General features: G+C 51.7%; 1 protein-coding gene across 1 annotated transcript in view; it reads left to right on the top strand.

Annotated features, from left to right (window-relative positions):
• The first annotated feature begins 4,234 nt into the window (after positions 1-4,234).
• Crtac1 (cartilage acidic protein 1) overlaps positions 4,235-16,321 on the top strand; it is a 134,135-nt gene continuing 122,048 nt past the window's right edge. The window contains 1 exon segment of the mRNA XM_047554395.1: positions 4,235-4,831. Coding sequence (XP_047410351.1) covers positions 4,808-4,831 — 24 coding nt within the window. The 5' untranslated portion in view covers positions 4,235-4,807.

The raw sequence follows: 16,321 nt of genomic DNA, 5'->3' as shown, positions 1-16,321 counted from the left end.
TTTTTGTTGACCTGTTCTCATTAGCCCTTTCTAGAGTCCATCTCCTCCTTCCTCCCCCTCTTTTCCTTCTCTCTCTCTCTCTCTCTCTCTCTCTCTCTCTCTCTCTCTCTCTCTCTCTCTCCTTTCTATCTATCTTCTTTCGTGTTAAAGCTCGACTCTTTGTTGCTTACAAGGTCTTCAGGCTTGTTTTAGACCTTGAAAACAGACTATGAACTTTCTCCACCCAACCCTCCCTTCCCTTTCCTCTTCTGATTCTTCCCCTCCTTTTTCTTTACTCCATCGTGTTCACTTTCCTCTCCTGTCCATTTTCACTCATTCCCCTCTCTTCCCTTAGGATGAAGCTGGAAAGGCACCCCTAGCCCGGGACTCTCCCTGGCACTTGCTGCTAGTGAACGTCTGTTACCACTACCCAACTGCTAAAAGGATTTGTGTTCCTTTTCTTTTTTAAACTGGGATCATGAGCTCACGTCTGTCAGAAATCTGGCTGGGTTGGCAGCTGGACATGCCAGACCAGGAGGGGCTGGAACCTGGAGAAACACCTGCCCACTGAGGCAGGGCCAGGTTTTGAGGGGGTCCTGGCAGCTGATAGTGGGAGGAAGTGAGGCCAGGCTGGGGGGTATCAAAGGAAGCTGGCATGAGGCAGTTGGCAGAGTCTGAGAAGGCAGTCAATGTCAGCAATATGGGGCAGCAGGTGGTAAAGACTCAATCATGGGGAGGAAAGTAAAGTATCTGGTCCCCAGACTCCTGGACCCTATGGACCTTGATCATGGGGTAGAGTGCCAGAAAGAGAGAATGAGATAAAGACGCAGTTATTGCTGCTGGGGGTACCAGACAGAGCTCTGTCAGAAGAAAATGGAAAGTCAGGTACTGGGACCTAGAAACAAAGGCAAAGCATCACTGCTACTGACATTGGGGCCCAGGGAGCCCCACGACCACCGAGGGCATTGCTGGCTGAGCATCTTGGGCAGGTGTGGAGAGCTGTGCATTTAGGGGCTCCCCAGGACTTCTTTCCCTGTCTCCTTCTCTACATCACACTCTCAGCCAGTCCCTGGGATTTCAGAGTCACCCCAACTACAGTATGGTACAGCCCCAAAGCACACTCCACACGGAGGCAGGCCAGTGCCTGGAACCCAAACCACCTCCGGCATAGATGAACACAATGATCAGGGTGTTCCTGCACTGTCCTCCCCAAGCTTCCCTCCAGCCCCGAGGAGCTCTGACCTTTCTACCCAGTTGCTCCCAGGATTCTATAAGGTCCTTCTTTTCTAGTATCCCTTTCCTGGCCTGTGCTCTACCTGCAAGAGTTTGCTTATAGCTGTACTCCGATGCAGTCTGTGCACAGCTAACTCTGGCCACCTGGAAGACTCCCTGTTTCCGCCACAGCCCTATCCCTGGAATGAACTACCCCCAGGTTTGTGGCTTCTCTAAAGAGCTTCTGTACCTCTTTACCTCTTCTTGCCTCTCCACAAACCCCACCCTGTACATCTGCCACTTATAAGTCACTGCTGACACAAGTACATCTGAAACTCACCAGCCATTTGATATACACGACTCAGTGTTGGGGGTGAGGGGGTGGGGGTCTCTGGGAGGGAAGAAACTGCACCATGAAACTCTTTGATTTGAGAAGGGGTTTCTTCCTCATACCTCTTAAATTTCCCATCTTTAACAGCCTCTGGTTTCCCATTTTCTACTATTGTTGCTTCCCCAAAACCTCAAAAAAAACCTTCATTTCTTTTGGGACAACCAAGCCTAAAATACCATCCCACAGTCCCTTATCTGCTATTCCAAATCCCCGAATCTTAAAGTTAAAAGGTTTGGGGTTTTTTATTTTTGCAAGTTCAGTGCCAAAACCCATCTGGTGACAAATCCTGACCTAAACTGATGTGAAGACACTTTATCTTCACACCCACTAAGTGTAAAAATTCCTACATTTGATTGCAGAAATATGAATGTGTCTGATTCCAAGATGTTGCTCTGAGACCCCAGGGAATGGTTCAACATGTGTGGTCCCTTTCTGAATTCTAAAACATCCCTGGCCTCAAGGATTTCAGAATGGACCTGGAGGGCATTAGAGGAAGTAGAAATTACAGGACCAAAATTGCCCGGCCTGTTGAACTACACCTTCACAAGTGCTGAAACTAGATTGCTGAAGAACTCCCCAGATAGAGCACCTCTGTCATTTCCTATTTCTCTGTTCTTCCCCTGCACCTCTGGTCTGTTGCACCCTTACCTGACCAGCTGCAGGAAAGTGTGAGATCATTACAGAGTTGTTTTGTGCAGAGAACCTGTTCACATCTGGATGGCTAATGCTAATAATTAACCACACTGGTTACTAAATCTGTCAGGTTTAGGTGAGGTGAGGCGCCACAGCTGGGGCTGCTGCTCACAGCTTCCCAGGCAGAGAGAGAGGTGAGAACAAAACCAAGAAAGGTGTGCTCAGATGCTTGGGATTGAGTGAAACTGGTTAATTACCAGTCATTTGCTGTCTCCCTGAGTTGGAGTTTCTTGCTAAGGAACATTCATGGATCAGACAGAATCTGACAACCTGCAACTTATTTCCACACTAAGAAGGTGTCAGGGACCAAGATGCAGAGGATGCATGTGGAGACAGTCTCTCGGGTGCCAGGACCTTGGCCACATGATGCAGATGTCCTCAAGACAGGGTGGTGGCACCATCTAGCAGGGTGCAGAGCCAACTGCTCTCCTTAGGGAGACAGCAGGAGATCAAGAATGCCTCTGGGGTGTAGTCTGTTTGCAGCTAATGAAAGGTCTTAACCTGGAGCTCCCTTCCCACTCCAGTTCTAATGATCCATGAACCTCCTCCCACAAATTGCATGTAAACATGTGTGTATTTTTCTGAAAAACAGATTCATAACATTTATAAGATTCTCAAAAGGTTCAAAAGGATCTCTGGTCTTCAAAAGGCAAGTGATTATAAACCAGGGGGTCTCTTAAGCCCCCTGGAGAAGCAGGATGACATTGGGTAGAGTCCCAAAAGACTCAGGGTTCCTAATGATCCAGAAATTATACTCAAGGGATATGTGTGTATGTGTGAATGTGTACTTTTGTGTATTTTTCAAGAAAAGGGATTCAGTAACTTCTGCCAGATTCTCAAATGTGTCCACAACCCTCAAAGTATTAAGAACATGAGCTCAAAGAGCTAGAAGGTTTGTCTACCCTTAGTTACTACGTTTCAGAGGAAGATCATGGGGACCTGAAAACATGGTTCAGAGATTTCTGCTCAGGATAGGATTCGGCAAGGGGCTGGCTGGTGAGGCCCTCCATAAAAGAACACACCGGTGTCATTTTAAGAGTCAAGCACTCAGAAGTCAGGCTAGTAGGTGACAGTCACAAAAGCTTCAGTAGATGGAAACAGTTCTGGCTTATTCCTACTCTAATGGCAGATTCCCAGGTCTTTCTCATCCAAAGTCCTGTGCCCTAGCTTTCAGAAACCTAAAGACTTTACTCCTAGGAGTTCAAAATTCATTCGATACTTAGTGGGTGCCTACTATGTGTCAGGTTCTATTCTAGACTTGCCTTCACAGTGTTATCGACCTAGGCCAATTTCCTGACCTAGACACCAGTATTTTGGGCCCTGCTGACCAAGCGCGTTCTTCTGGAGCTTCGAACCAAGCGGTCCCAGGTCAAGAAAAGCAGAAGCCATCCCAACCCACCACAGTAAGCCGAGCTGGGGGTGAGGAGGGGGGAAGCAGTACCTGTGAGCAAAGCAGTGGGGGAGGCTGGCAGGACGCCAGGGAGTCAGAGCAGGTGGACTAGGCTCAGCACAGGCACTGAGCGGGTACTGGGAGGGTGGAGTGGGGTGGGGACGCTGTCGGTGGGGGGCGCGGGGAGCGGGACGCTGGGCGCAGGGTTTGTAGAGCCGATGCTGCCCGCAGTCGTTTGGGCAGCCGCCCCTGATCTCCGAGCTGTGCTCGCCCGCTCCCAGCCTGCCGGGGCCGTGGCGAAGCTCTGCTCCCCATACTGAGCAGTCCCCGAGAGGCGCTCGGACACGTCCCCAGGCTGGATAAAGATCGGCTCGGCGCTCGCTCCGCAGCGCGAAATCTCGCCATCAGCGCTGCCAGCGCGGCCGCTCAGGTCCGCCCGGAGACGCCAGATCGCTATCTGGGGGGAAACGAGAAAGCAGTGCCCCCGCTCCCGCCGCCACCCTCGGCCCTGCGCGTAGGGTGGCTGCGGGGTCCTGGGGCTCGCCGGCGTCCCCTCCTCCTTTGCATTTCTTCCCCGCGCTTCCTCCCAAGGGACCTCTGATACCCGCTGGCCAGAGACCCTCAGCGCCCCGCGAGGCACCGGCTCCCCCTTCGACAGGCCCGGCTGCCTCCTGAAGGTTACGCGACGCAGCGTTGGGGCGCGGCGGAGCGCCGGGGGCGCCCGCCCTCGCCGCCGCCCACCCCAGTGCCTGCCGCGACGCGCCGCGCCGGGCCAGCCCGGCTGCCGGCTGCTGCCACCGCAATCCCGGCTCCTAAATCAGCGCGGGGAGGCGCCCCTTCCCCCACCCGGCTCCCCGGGCTCCCCGGGCCGCGATTGGCTGCGCGGGCGCCCCCCAACCCTGGGCCCTCGGCTCCAGCTGCTGCGCCATTGGCTGTGGGCCTCCGCCAGCCTTTACATAAGCCCGGGCGCGCTCGAGTGGAGTTGTATAAAGCGAGCGCGAGGCGTCGGGGCGGGAGGCTCGAGGCCAGCCCGGGACCGGGGCTGGGAGCTGCAAGGCGGCAGCGGCGCCGGCGGCGTCAAAGGCGGCAGCGAGCGCCGGCGCTCCGACGCCCCCAGGCGGAGGGGCTGAGAGAGTCCGAGGATGGCTCCCTGCGCTGACCCCGGCGTGAGTACCCACTTCTGGAGCCCCCACACCCTCAGGCGGAGAAAGTTTCGCCAGCTCTACACACCCGTTCCCATTCGCCCTCGGGGGTAGCGGGGATGCCGCCGGGAACCCGGCAAGACCAAGACGGCGAAGGCGGTGGTTTTGCTCCCAACTTGCTAGGAGACGCCGGACTCGATTGGCGCGCAGAGGCTCCCCCGCGGGCCGGGGGCTAGGAGGTTGGAGCCGAGGTGTAGGGGCGACAGCCTGCTGCTGGCAGAAAAGGTGTTGGGGCGCACTGGAGGTCAGGTGTTTGGGGAGGGGGCACCGGGACTGGGAGGGGGCGGAGCAGGTGAGGAAGGCTGTACAAGGGGTATCCAGAGTCACACAGTCAGCCAGGCTCAGCTTCGGGCCAGGGAGGCTAGTGGCCATAGCTCAGTGCCTACGCTTGGGGAGGGGTCTTCGGGGCTGGAGAAGAGCCCCGGGGACTGGCTTTCCATCCTCGGGGAAGCCGAGCTCTTTCCTCTGCACAGCGCTGGGTGGCAGAGAGCTCTTAGGAGCGAGCCCCGCGCGCGGCGTAGCTGCCAGCCGCCTTTTGCTGGACCGAGGTGTGGTCTCGCTTTCAGGCTGTCTCAGGCAAGCTTGCTTCAGACATTCCAGGGGAACCGGGCGTCCCCCTCGACACTGTGGAAGCACACGGAGGTTTTGATGGGGCCGCAGGCCGGGCTTGGGGGCATGCCCAGCAATGCAGCGCGCTTCTTTGCAGTACAGTAGTTGGGAGCCTGGGTAGTCCCGCTTCTGCAGAAACCAACTCAAGAATCCAAAGTCATCCCAGCCTGGATGGGAACCTCCATAGGGGTGGGGGTGGGGGCTTCTTCTGTGAATGACTAATATATCTTGTTACCGCGAGTGGTGGGTTCGCCTAGTGTGCCTTCTGTGTGTTCCAGGAGGTGATTCAGTTCTCCAGGCAGGACACATTCTTGAGTCGCACTTGAGGTACCTTCTGGGATGGGTACAGGAGTTCCCAAGTGAAGCCAGGTGGAAAAGAAAGCAAGGAGGTGCCAGGAGTAGGGGACTGTCCCTGTGGTGCATCTTGAGTGCTTGGAGAACTCATGTGGGAAGAGAAAAGCTGGATGGGAGATTTTGGACCTTGATAACTTGGGATAGGAAATACCCAGGACAGAATTAGAGCCAATTCAGATAGTCATATCATACCTCACTCTCAGCCATGGGGAAAGAGAAGTGGAGGATGGAAGAGTGGGAACATGGCGGTTGTTCTGAGGAAGCGTTTTCTCTATTTCTGACTTGGTTAACAACATCCTTCAGGCAGAAGGTCCTAGAGTCAATTTAAGAGGTGAAGAAGGGAGTTTAGGGTCTTTGTGTTGGTATACAGGACCACAATTAGAATATTCCAGTTTCCAGTTGGTACTAATGCACTCTGGAGCAGGTCCAAGGTGGGTGGTGGTTACCTGCTCCCCAGCTGTCTGGTTGGGGCTGTATCCTTCACCCTACTCCGTCTCTGAACACAGGGCTGAGGTCAAACTCCAATGATAGCTGCCTCAACCTGGAGATCTTTTATGGGGTCTGGCAGTTCATTCCCAAACCCCATCTCCAACCTCTGCCTGCCTGCAGGCAACATTTTTCTGCTGCATTTCCCAAGACCTTCCCTCCAGTGGGGATTTGTGTAATGAAATACCTGCTTGTTGCTCTTTCTTCCTTTTTTCTCCATCTGGGTTGCACCTGGTGTTCTGAATTCTAATGTTTATTCCTCTACACCTTGATGTTTGACTAGGGCATCGTATGGCTGCACAGGGGTATCCCTGTAAATGTGTGACCCAGTTCCCTGTATAATTGTAAGGAGTGAAACATAGACTCTTATAGGAAGAGGAACACCAACTGGGAGGTAGTTCTCTTAAACATCTGTGACAGCCTAGGTTGGTTCTCAAGCTTCCTTGCTGCCTGCCCAGTTGGTGGAAGCTTAAAGGTGGAGCAAGCTTCCTGATGTCCAGTAGGGGGCACCAAGTGTACCTAGCTCAGGACTACTGACTTTCTCCCTTCTTGCCCTTCACTGGCCACACCAACTTAATGCTTTAAGCAAACTCAGACCTGAGCCCTCAACCAATGGCCATCAGTATAATTAGAGCTGTTCTACCACATGCTCTCTGAACTTCAGGCGGCCCGTGACCTCAGGTGCAATGGGGCAGGTGCTCACACTACATTCCAAGGAGGCAAAGCTGGTATGTAACCCCACCCACTCTCTGAGATCATGCTTTTGTAGTTGGCACTGGTGTGTTCTTTGAACTGCTTAAGGGCTCACAGGCCCCAAGAACACCAGATAGAAGAAGGGAGCCTTGGGCAGCATCTAGTCCAGCCTCATCCTATCCCCAACATTCACATGTGCACTTAATTTACAGATGACAAAGTAAAGACCATTAAGGGCAAGTATCTAGCCCAAGGTCACATCGTTGTTTAGTGGAAGAATTGGGACTAGATCCTAGGATTTCTGATTCTCTATGTGTAGCTCTTTCCACTCCAGTGACCTGTTTCCTCTTAATTGTGAAGATGAACATATGTTATCCCTACCATAGGCACTGGTAATTATTGACTGACCAGACTTTGGTTAATTAATAACTCTATTAAATTTGGGGGAACTGCCTTTAAAACTGTATCCAGAATGAGGCAGTAAAAATTCTGGGAATGTATATACACGGGTGATGGAAATCCCTAAGTATTCTTTCCCCTTCCTCCACTATCTTCTCTCATTATTAAAGTGGGCTTCTAGGCAACTCCAGGTTTCTGTTCATGCATTTAGGAATCAGAAGTACCCAGGTTCTCACCATGGTCTTGGAACCCAGGCATGTAGCTCTTCCTTTCCTCTGTAAAGACTTGCTAGAGTGGAGTCTTTCTGTCCTGGCTTCACACACTGCTGGTGGGACCTCTCAAACTCAGATCGTGGATGAATTGGACAGTTTCCAAAGAGCATCTGCCAATTCCCCCATCCTTGCTGCTCCCAGTTCAAGGTCAGAGTGCTAGGATGTCCTATTTTTGCAAAATCCTCATGTTCAGGCTGCTTAGGTGACCTGGAAGATACTACCATTTCCATTGCCCTTTCTTCCATTCTGTGAGTCTCACTGTTGATATCTGAGCAAGGCCCTGGGAAGCAGATTTGCTGAGTGACCCATGAGCTGCTTGCTGTTTCTCTCTCCCCACCTAGTTTCTTTGTATGCTGTATAGACTTCTTCAGGGTTCCCTCAGGGCCTTAGCAGACTTTGGTGGCCTATCTCATGAGGAACTCACTGTTGCCACGCCAGAATTCTGAGAGGATAAATCCTCTGCTATCCCTAAGGCTCACCCAAGGGATGCCTGTTGCCAGGGGAGATACTTGAGGATGCTCTTCTCCCTCAGGCACCCAGACAAAGTGAGTCTTCATCTGCAGGGGAGGAGGGAGGTGAGAAGAATGTGGCCCTTTCTTTAAGTGGAATTCTGAGAGCTAGGCTTGAGACCCTCACCAGCTCTCTGCATTAGCTGGAGAAGTGACCCAGCATTCTCAAAGTATGGTCTAGTTCTGGATAGGGCCAGGGGAATATAACTACATATGATATAGGATGTTTTCTAAATGGGGGGTACAGGGTTTGAGAAACAGCATTAGACACTGAGCAAACAAAAAGTGATCCCTTTCATGAGCCCCACTAGGTGGTTGACCTGCTCTCATTGTAATAATGAAGCCAACACCTTAGAATCTGACTCACCAATTACTGACTTAGAGACCTTGAGCTTGACCCCTGCATGCCTCAGTTTCCTCTTCAGCTACGTGGTGATGAGGGGAGGGTAGTGAAGATCAGGGGAGATGGTCTTTAGTGTGTCTCTGCCCTTGGTAAGCTGTAAAGAGGTATTCAACTGGAAGGGGAGATTATTGCTGGATCACTGGGAACCACACAGAGTCCTCTTTTCCCAGCAAGCAAGGCTGAGTGTCCAGGTTTGCACATCAGCCCCTGCTCATGGCCACATCTAGGCTGACGGACAAGGCCTTCTTGGCAGGGCTTCCTCCTAGCCTTCTTCCCTCCCCCATCTTAGGGTTTTCACTTTGGGGTTCTGCCATGCTTGGGGTAAAGAAATTTTACAGGTCCCAGGATAATTCTGAATGTGATGGAGGGCCCTGAGCTATTGATTCCTAAGGAAGGATCTTTCTGCTGGGAGAAGCCTTCCTCAGAGTCCAGTGATTTAATAGTGCTGACAAATTCGTGCTCACCGAGCCTCCTGCAGGCTGCAGATACAGACTTCTAGGCCAGCTTGGACTCTGCGAGGAATGTCTGGAGAGCCTGACTGGTTGCTTAGGGGACGTAAACCTATGAACTCTCCTTAGGAAAAAGTATAAAATCAGTTGGTTCATTATCACACCAAATGCACCCTGGACCACTTAGGGCATTTAAGAAAAGAGAAATAGCAAAAAAAAAAAAAAAAAAAAAAAAAAAAAAGTGAGAGATTGTGCTCAAAAAGTGTGCAGAAAGGTGTGAAGGGTTGGGGAAGAGAAGGGGACAGGAAGACCTTTTTTTCCACTGGATCAGTTATGATCTTGACCTTCTTGAAGTCCTTGGGCAGTGACTAGAGAGGTTACTTGGCCCCTACCCACCAGACATTTGGCAATATCTGGAGACGTATTTTATTGTTGGAATTGGAATAAGGAACGCCACAAGCATTTAGTGAGTAGGGGCCAGGGAAGTTGCTAAACATGCTACAACATGCAGGAAAACCTCCCACAAATGTCATTTGGTTTCAAATGTCAACAGTGACAAGGTTGAGAACCCCTGAACTGGAGCAGCAGAATCACAGCTCGTTAGAAGGTGGGAGAGATTTTGGAAGTGTTCTCATCTTCCAAATCACAGCTGAAGACTCTGAGATCCAGAGGAGAGGGGAGCAGCCAGGGTTACAGAGCAAGCCAAGTACAGAGCTGACCTGACACTCAGATCTGCTCTCCTGGACTGACTTACCTACACTCCCCCAAGGTGGTTGTGAAGATTAAATGTGAACTTGAAAATGCTTGGAAAATTAGAGACTACTGTTAATATTGCTATTATTATGAATTTGGGAGTATGGAAAGTTCTATTTCTGGCTTTACCACTGACTCATTTTATCATATTGGACAAAATCATTCCCCCATCCTCATGACTCTGTGTGTGTGTGTGTGTGTGTGTGTGTGTGTGTGTGTGCGCGCGCGTGTGTGTGAGAGAGAGAGAGAGAGAGGGGTGGGGGGTGGTCTTCACAAAAGATAAGTATATCATAATCCTTATCTTTAAAGTCCAAAGATTTGCCCTTCATAAACTCTAGACACTTAAAGAGAAAAAAAGATAAAAATTTTCCTTGAAAGAAATCATGTTGACTTCATAAGAAGCAAAGCGTTTCCTTCTTGGAAAAATTCCAGTCCCCTGGCCCTGTGAGTTGGTTCCAGCCCAGGAAATCTGATCAACATCCGGAGGAGAAACTGATAGCTCCACAGATGACAAGTGACTGGATTTGTCCCTACTCCCTCCTGGAAGGGGAGATGGTAACTTCCCCCACCACCCTTTCCTGCTCGACCCTGCTGGCACAGGGAGATTCTGCAGGGAACTTCAATGAGGGATGGGAAGGCGTGTCATTAATTAGTAAAACCTTGTTTACTTAACAGACATATTCTTAAAGATCTCTTCCAAGGGACATTTTGACATATTACTTTAATTAGCTACAGAAGAATCGAGAGTGCAGAGAGTTTAAAATGACCCTTGCTGTTGTTTCCAGTTACTCTTATCTTTGTGTGCACCCGACAAGTACAGTGACAAGGTCACAGAGGAGGGATGACTGCAGGGACCTCTTCCCTTCCCTGTGCCAGTCTCCACCTACCCGGAGCGCAGCCAGCTTGGGGGAGATTTCTGCACTGGTCTCGCGGCCTCCTTTAATGTCTGTCTTAAAGAAAGCATCAAATCTTGCAAATCCTGATGGGCTCTCAGGAGGGGAACATGCCTGTGGGCCCACATTTTTCCTCCTGGATGGGCAGCATTAGTGGTGCTTTTATCAGAAGGCTCAAAGCTGGTCTTGTCCTCCTTGTGCCCAGGGATGGAAGTAGGAAGTCACTTGGGGTTCCCTCAGAAAACTAAGGTTGCATCCCTTCTTACCCCAGTGGAGCAGGGAGCTTCATTGCCTCGATCCCGGCTTCAGATGCTCTGCAAGTCTTGAGGCGGGTCCCTTAGCCTCTGGAGGTCAGTCCCTGTAATTAGAGGAGCTGGGTGACAGGCTCTTTCCATCGCCACAGGCTCTTGTTCTAAGTGAAGTCATGTTCACTTTCACCCTGGTCTCTAAGAACAGCCTCTGTCTTGGAAACCATTAGCACATACCTTTCATCTAAGAAGCTATGGGGATCCAAGGAGGCTTTCAGGTAGGGAAATAAGAGTCCCCAAGAAGGAGAAACACTGCCTTGCTACTGGCGTGGGGAGTCACTGTGTCATTTGTTCTCAGCTACAGATTCAGTGCCTAGCATGGCACTTGGCATGCTCAACAGGTGCTCTGTGGATGAATAAATAAATAAGGAATGTAGGTGGCCATTCTGGGGTAGAGGTGGCCTTTGGTATTCAAGTGGATCTTCACACTGCCTGGGTCAGTGAGGACTGCTTCCCTGTTAGCTCCTTTCCAGAGCCAACATCTGGCACCAGGGCCATTTAAAATTCAGCGCCTTGCCCCTGATCAGGCAGGACTTGAGGTCATATGCAGGGCCCACCCAAGACATGATGGCAGGGTCTAAACCTGAGGCAAGGCTGGGGGTGTCTTCCTCTTCACCATCCTCAGCTGCTTCTCTCGCCCTTTCTTCCTCCCCTAGCTGCTGCCAGGGAGCTCAGTGCCACTTCTCCTTGCTCTGAGCTGGTGGAGTAGATGGAAATTTGGATTTCCACTGAGGACAAACTAGGGAGTGAATCATTGCTTCACAGAAAGATTCCCAGGAGGATGCTTTTAAATAGCAAGGTCCACTAATGCATTTTAAATGATTTAGGGAAAAAACCTGACCCATAGACTCTCGGGCTTGGAAAAGAACTTTGGAGGTCATCCAGTGGCCTGCCCCACCCCCACCCCAGGCTGTTCAAATCCCCTCTGGGGACACTCTCACTCACTGCTCAGAAATCCAGACTATCCATCCTGCAAGCTGCTGCCCAAAGCTAAAATGGCCTTTGGAAAATGCAAGTCTGATCATGTCTCTGTCTGACTTCAAAACCTCCCGCGCAGGCGGTGTGACTCCAGGCTCCTTCCCTTGGCATGGCAGCCTCTACACAACTGTGTCTCCACCTTCTGCCTCCCTTCTCTTCCCCTCCTTTCTCCCTCCACCCCTGTCCCAGAAACTGCATTCCAGCCTCAGCAGCTGCATTGGCAGCATGCACCAAGCTGTCTCACATCCTTGCCTTTGATCCATAGGTCTACCTGGAATCCCAATTCACCTGCTCCAGAGAGCCTTTCCTGCCTGCCTCTCCACCCACCTGACTCCCTCCCTCCCACAGGCTGCAGCCTGACTTTGGACCTGTTGCTTTGCTGGATTTATCCCAGTGTATGGTGCAGACTGTCAGCCCCCTGAGTGAGGCCAGGGCCCATGCCCGGGTCATCATTGCTAACCTGGCCAGCAGGCATCTTCTACATGTTTGAAGAAGGACTTTACTGAGGTGGGGGGCAGTTCTGCATTTGGAAAGCAGTGTTTAAGGAGTCAAAGAACTCCACCGGGGTTCCTAGACAAATTAGTAACAAAAGCAAGCCTATTCTTCAAAGTCCTACAGTCTGGGCCTTCTGCTCAATGTTTGACAGATCCTGCCGGAAAGGGAGCACCTGCGTGCCCCAGCTCCCTCTCCCGAGATGCATTTGTTCCGTCAGCAAACATTTATTACTAGTAGTAAGAGTGAGATGATTGTTTCTGTTATCTACACGGTTGGGCTTTCCTTCTGCCCAGCACAGGGCTCAGAAGTTAACACACATTAACCCCATTTCATTCTCAGAGCAACCCCACAAGCCTTCCTTCCCATTTTACAGAATCTACTATACTTTGTGCATAAAGCTAGGAGACTGCAGGTATCCTCTCGCTTTCAGAAACACCATTTCATTAGCCCAGTGGTCTCTGCAGTGTCCTTTAGCCTGGATCCCCTGGGCTTTCTTCTGCCTTTTTCTGGAAATGGACCAAGTCTCCTCTCTGAGTGCTGCTGCAGGTTCACTCTAGATAGAGGGGAGGCAGAGGAAGCCTCATGTTTTCTTGGTGCTGGGGAAGATGCATAGGACATGGTGCCTCCTGGGGTGGGGGTGGGGTGCTGAGATGTGGAGCTTCTCCCAGGCTGGCAGTGCAGAGGGCCGGGTCAGGGGACAGGAGGAGAAACAGAACTGAGGCCTCAGAGCGCATACTCAGTACACTCTGGGGCAGGGCTTCATCTTGTTTTCAGTGCCCTAGTACACAGGACAGTTTCTGACTTGAAGTCTGTGCACAAGAAATCCCCAGCGAGTGGACCCAGACTGAGTGCGTGCCAGCTCAGCATCCTCCTTCACTGGGCCCTGGTAGTCACCTCCCGGCTGTCCTCTGCATTCAGCCCAGCCCTCTCATGGGCTGCTACTGCCATGGTGTGTCCTTGTGTGCTTGCTCTTTTGGTTGCAGTGGTGGAGATGGAACCAGGGCCATGCAGGGGGAACTCTAGTTCCATCCCAGCCCTGCCTTGCTCTTTTCAACACACCACGGGGGCCTTTGGTTCCTACTGCTCCCTCCACAGTCTCCCGCCTCCTTAGCTGCACTCCTTCCCACCAGCTCTCCTGCTACCCTCCACCAAGCCGCCTCCCCTTCATGCAATGCTGTCTCCTTGGCCTGGAGCAATTCTCCACATTGCCCAGCTCACCATTGCCTCTCTTAAGGCCCAAGCTTCCCCAGGCAGAAATGGCTGCTCCTTCTACTGCGCTCTCTTCTACTTGGTTTAAGACAAGTTTGATGAGGAAACTGATAATGTAGTGCCTACAAATATCAATTCTGGAGCTAGTTGGCTTAGATGAAAATTCTGGGTTCACTGAGTACCAGCTGCGTGACCCTGGGTAAGTTATTTAACATTTCTGTGTCCTAGCATCCTTACCTGTAAGAGGGTTACTATGTGGATTAAATGACTCATTCACATGAAGGTTTGGAGTAGTGGCACATGGTCAGTGTACGTATTTGTTGTTTGCTGTCCATTCCTCATCCGGGACTTGCTATTTGGAACTGCAGCTCTGTGCCTCTGTTTTCTTTGCCTGTAGGACCCCACAAATTAGACTGAGGAGCCGCACGCACGGTCAGCTTTAAGACTTAGTGGGTGAGACGAGATGGGGAAGGGTTGGCAAGAGCTGCTCTTGTTCAGGGGAAGGATAAAGGGAACAGATCCCCAGCTGACCCCGTGCTTGTGAAGAACGAAGAAGCAAGAACCAAGTTTGACACTAGATTTCCAATAGTGGCCCAGTTGGGGTATGAATATCATCCCACTTCCCTATTCAGACTCAGGACCAATGGGGTGGGAGAGGCAGGGCTCAGGCAGATGGAGAGGAAATGCCACCTTTGTCGCAGATGCAGCTGTTTGGGGACCCTCGGCTTGCTGATGCCCTGCACCTGCACCTGCCCACTCCAGGTCCTTGTGTGTGGGAGCAGGGTGCCTGCCTGGTCAAGCACAGCACGTGGCAGAGTGGCCTCTGCAGGGCAGGTCCAGAGAGGGCTCTAGTCCAGGATTCTCAGTCTTGCACTATTGACGTTTTGGGTTGGATGACTGTTGTGGACCTGTTCATGCTCTGTAGGATGCTCAGCAGCCTCCCTGCCTCTGTGCACTGCATGCCAGTAACACCCCCTTCCCTGTTCCGATGACCCACAATGTCTCCAGATGTTGATAAATGTCCCTGGGTCAAGGGGAACAAAATTGCCTGGTCAAGAGCTACTGCTCTAGTCCAGTGGAGGATCCTACAGAGGGAATGGAGGAGTGGGGAGTGAATGTTCCCTGCCAGCTCCTGACCTGGCAGTGGGGTCCGGAAATAGGCAGTCCTGGAGGGCAACTGGGGTCATAGCTGGATCCCCCAACTTTTGCAGGCATCCGCTATCTGCATTGCTCTTCCTTCCCCTCCTGCTCCAGCCTCTCCTTGGCATCCTTCAAAGTCCCGCTACAGCACCCTCCCCCGGAAAGCACTCCCCAGCTCCTCCCTCAAGATCCCTGCTGTTCCTCCTCCACAGTACCCCTCACCCTGTACTGCAAGTGTTGAATGACTTTCTCCCCTTGACCAAGACACCCAGCACAAGGCCAGGTTTATTGCGAGTCTGTGGGAAGCGTTGCAGTGGGTGAATGAGCCAGGCGGCTTCTGTCAGCTCTTCTCCGTTGTTGCTTCAGTTCCTTTAGCTCTTACATGGGTCTCTATGTGGATCTGGTGGCCCAGCCGGTGCAGGGTGGAGTGTTCCCATGGTTGCCTCTCTTCCCCATGTCTCAGCTCTCTGACGAGGGTCTGGAAAGGGTCTGCATTACTCTGCTCGCTTTCAACATCTGAAGTGTTCTGGCCTCTTGCTTTTGTGAGTGCTTGGGGTGTGTCCTTGCTCTTTGGATAATTACAAAAGAACTGCTTGCCCTGGAAATTGCCCTGGAAGCCTCTGCTTGCAGCTGCCTGACCCCACAGTGGAGAATCCAGGTTGCCTGGTTACCAGTTTTCAAACCCAATTCAGGAAAGTCCCGAGGCCACAGAAAACTGAGTTTGGCTGCATGTGACCCAGAGCCAGTGTCTGAAGACTCTCTACCCTTCGCTATGGGAAACAAGCACTGAGGCTGCCTCCCTCCAGGCTCCCCGCTAGGCCTTCACTGGAACTCACTTAAGCCCTGAAACCTGGGCAGGTCAGGCGATCCTGTGCATCACATGAAGACAGGGAAGATCAGAAAGGTGGAACAACACACCAAGGTCACTAGCTGGTTTGTGATGGGGTTGGACTTCAAATCCAGGTTGCTGACTCCAGGCTTTGGGCTGGCTTCATCTTACTGAGGATTGTTCAAAAAGTTTGCTTATGGAGCATTTTAAAGAAATTATTATGGTGAAGCAATTCTTCTTACAGGCTGAACCACAAGTTCCACCACCTCTGGCCCCTACGAAGACCAGTCTTTTCTCCCTCCACACACCTGCCTGTGCCAGAAGTACATGTTCCTTACTGAAGCACTGTGTACTCTGGCCCTGTGCCCCTCTGCCCAAGCTCCACCTTTGATGCTTAGCCTTGCCTCCTCTGGACTGCTCTGCCCCTGGACAGCCATCCATGGCCCCCACACAGGGCATCACACCTGTTCCACTGCCTATTGGCAGAGCTCTGCAAGGTGAGGACCAGGTTTCATTCATCTTTGCATCCTAGTGTTCACTGCATCTCCAGCAGATAGTGCATAGAGTGCCACACACTATGTACTAGAGTACTAGCGCTACGTACTAGAGTACTGGTACTGTGTACTAGCACATGCTATATAAAATGTAGCACTCTGTATACTACTTAGGTCCTGC

Source organism: Sciurus carolinensis, chromosome 5 (genome assembly GCF_902686445.1).
Source record: "Sciurus carolinensis chromosome 5, mSciCar1.2, whole genome shotgun sequence".
Lineage (NCBI taxonomy): Eukaryota > Metazoa > Chordata > Mammalia > Rodentia > Sciuridae > Sciurus > Sciurus carolinensis.
This window is presented reverse-complemented; position numbering and strand designations above follow the sequence as displayed.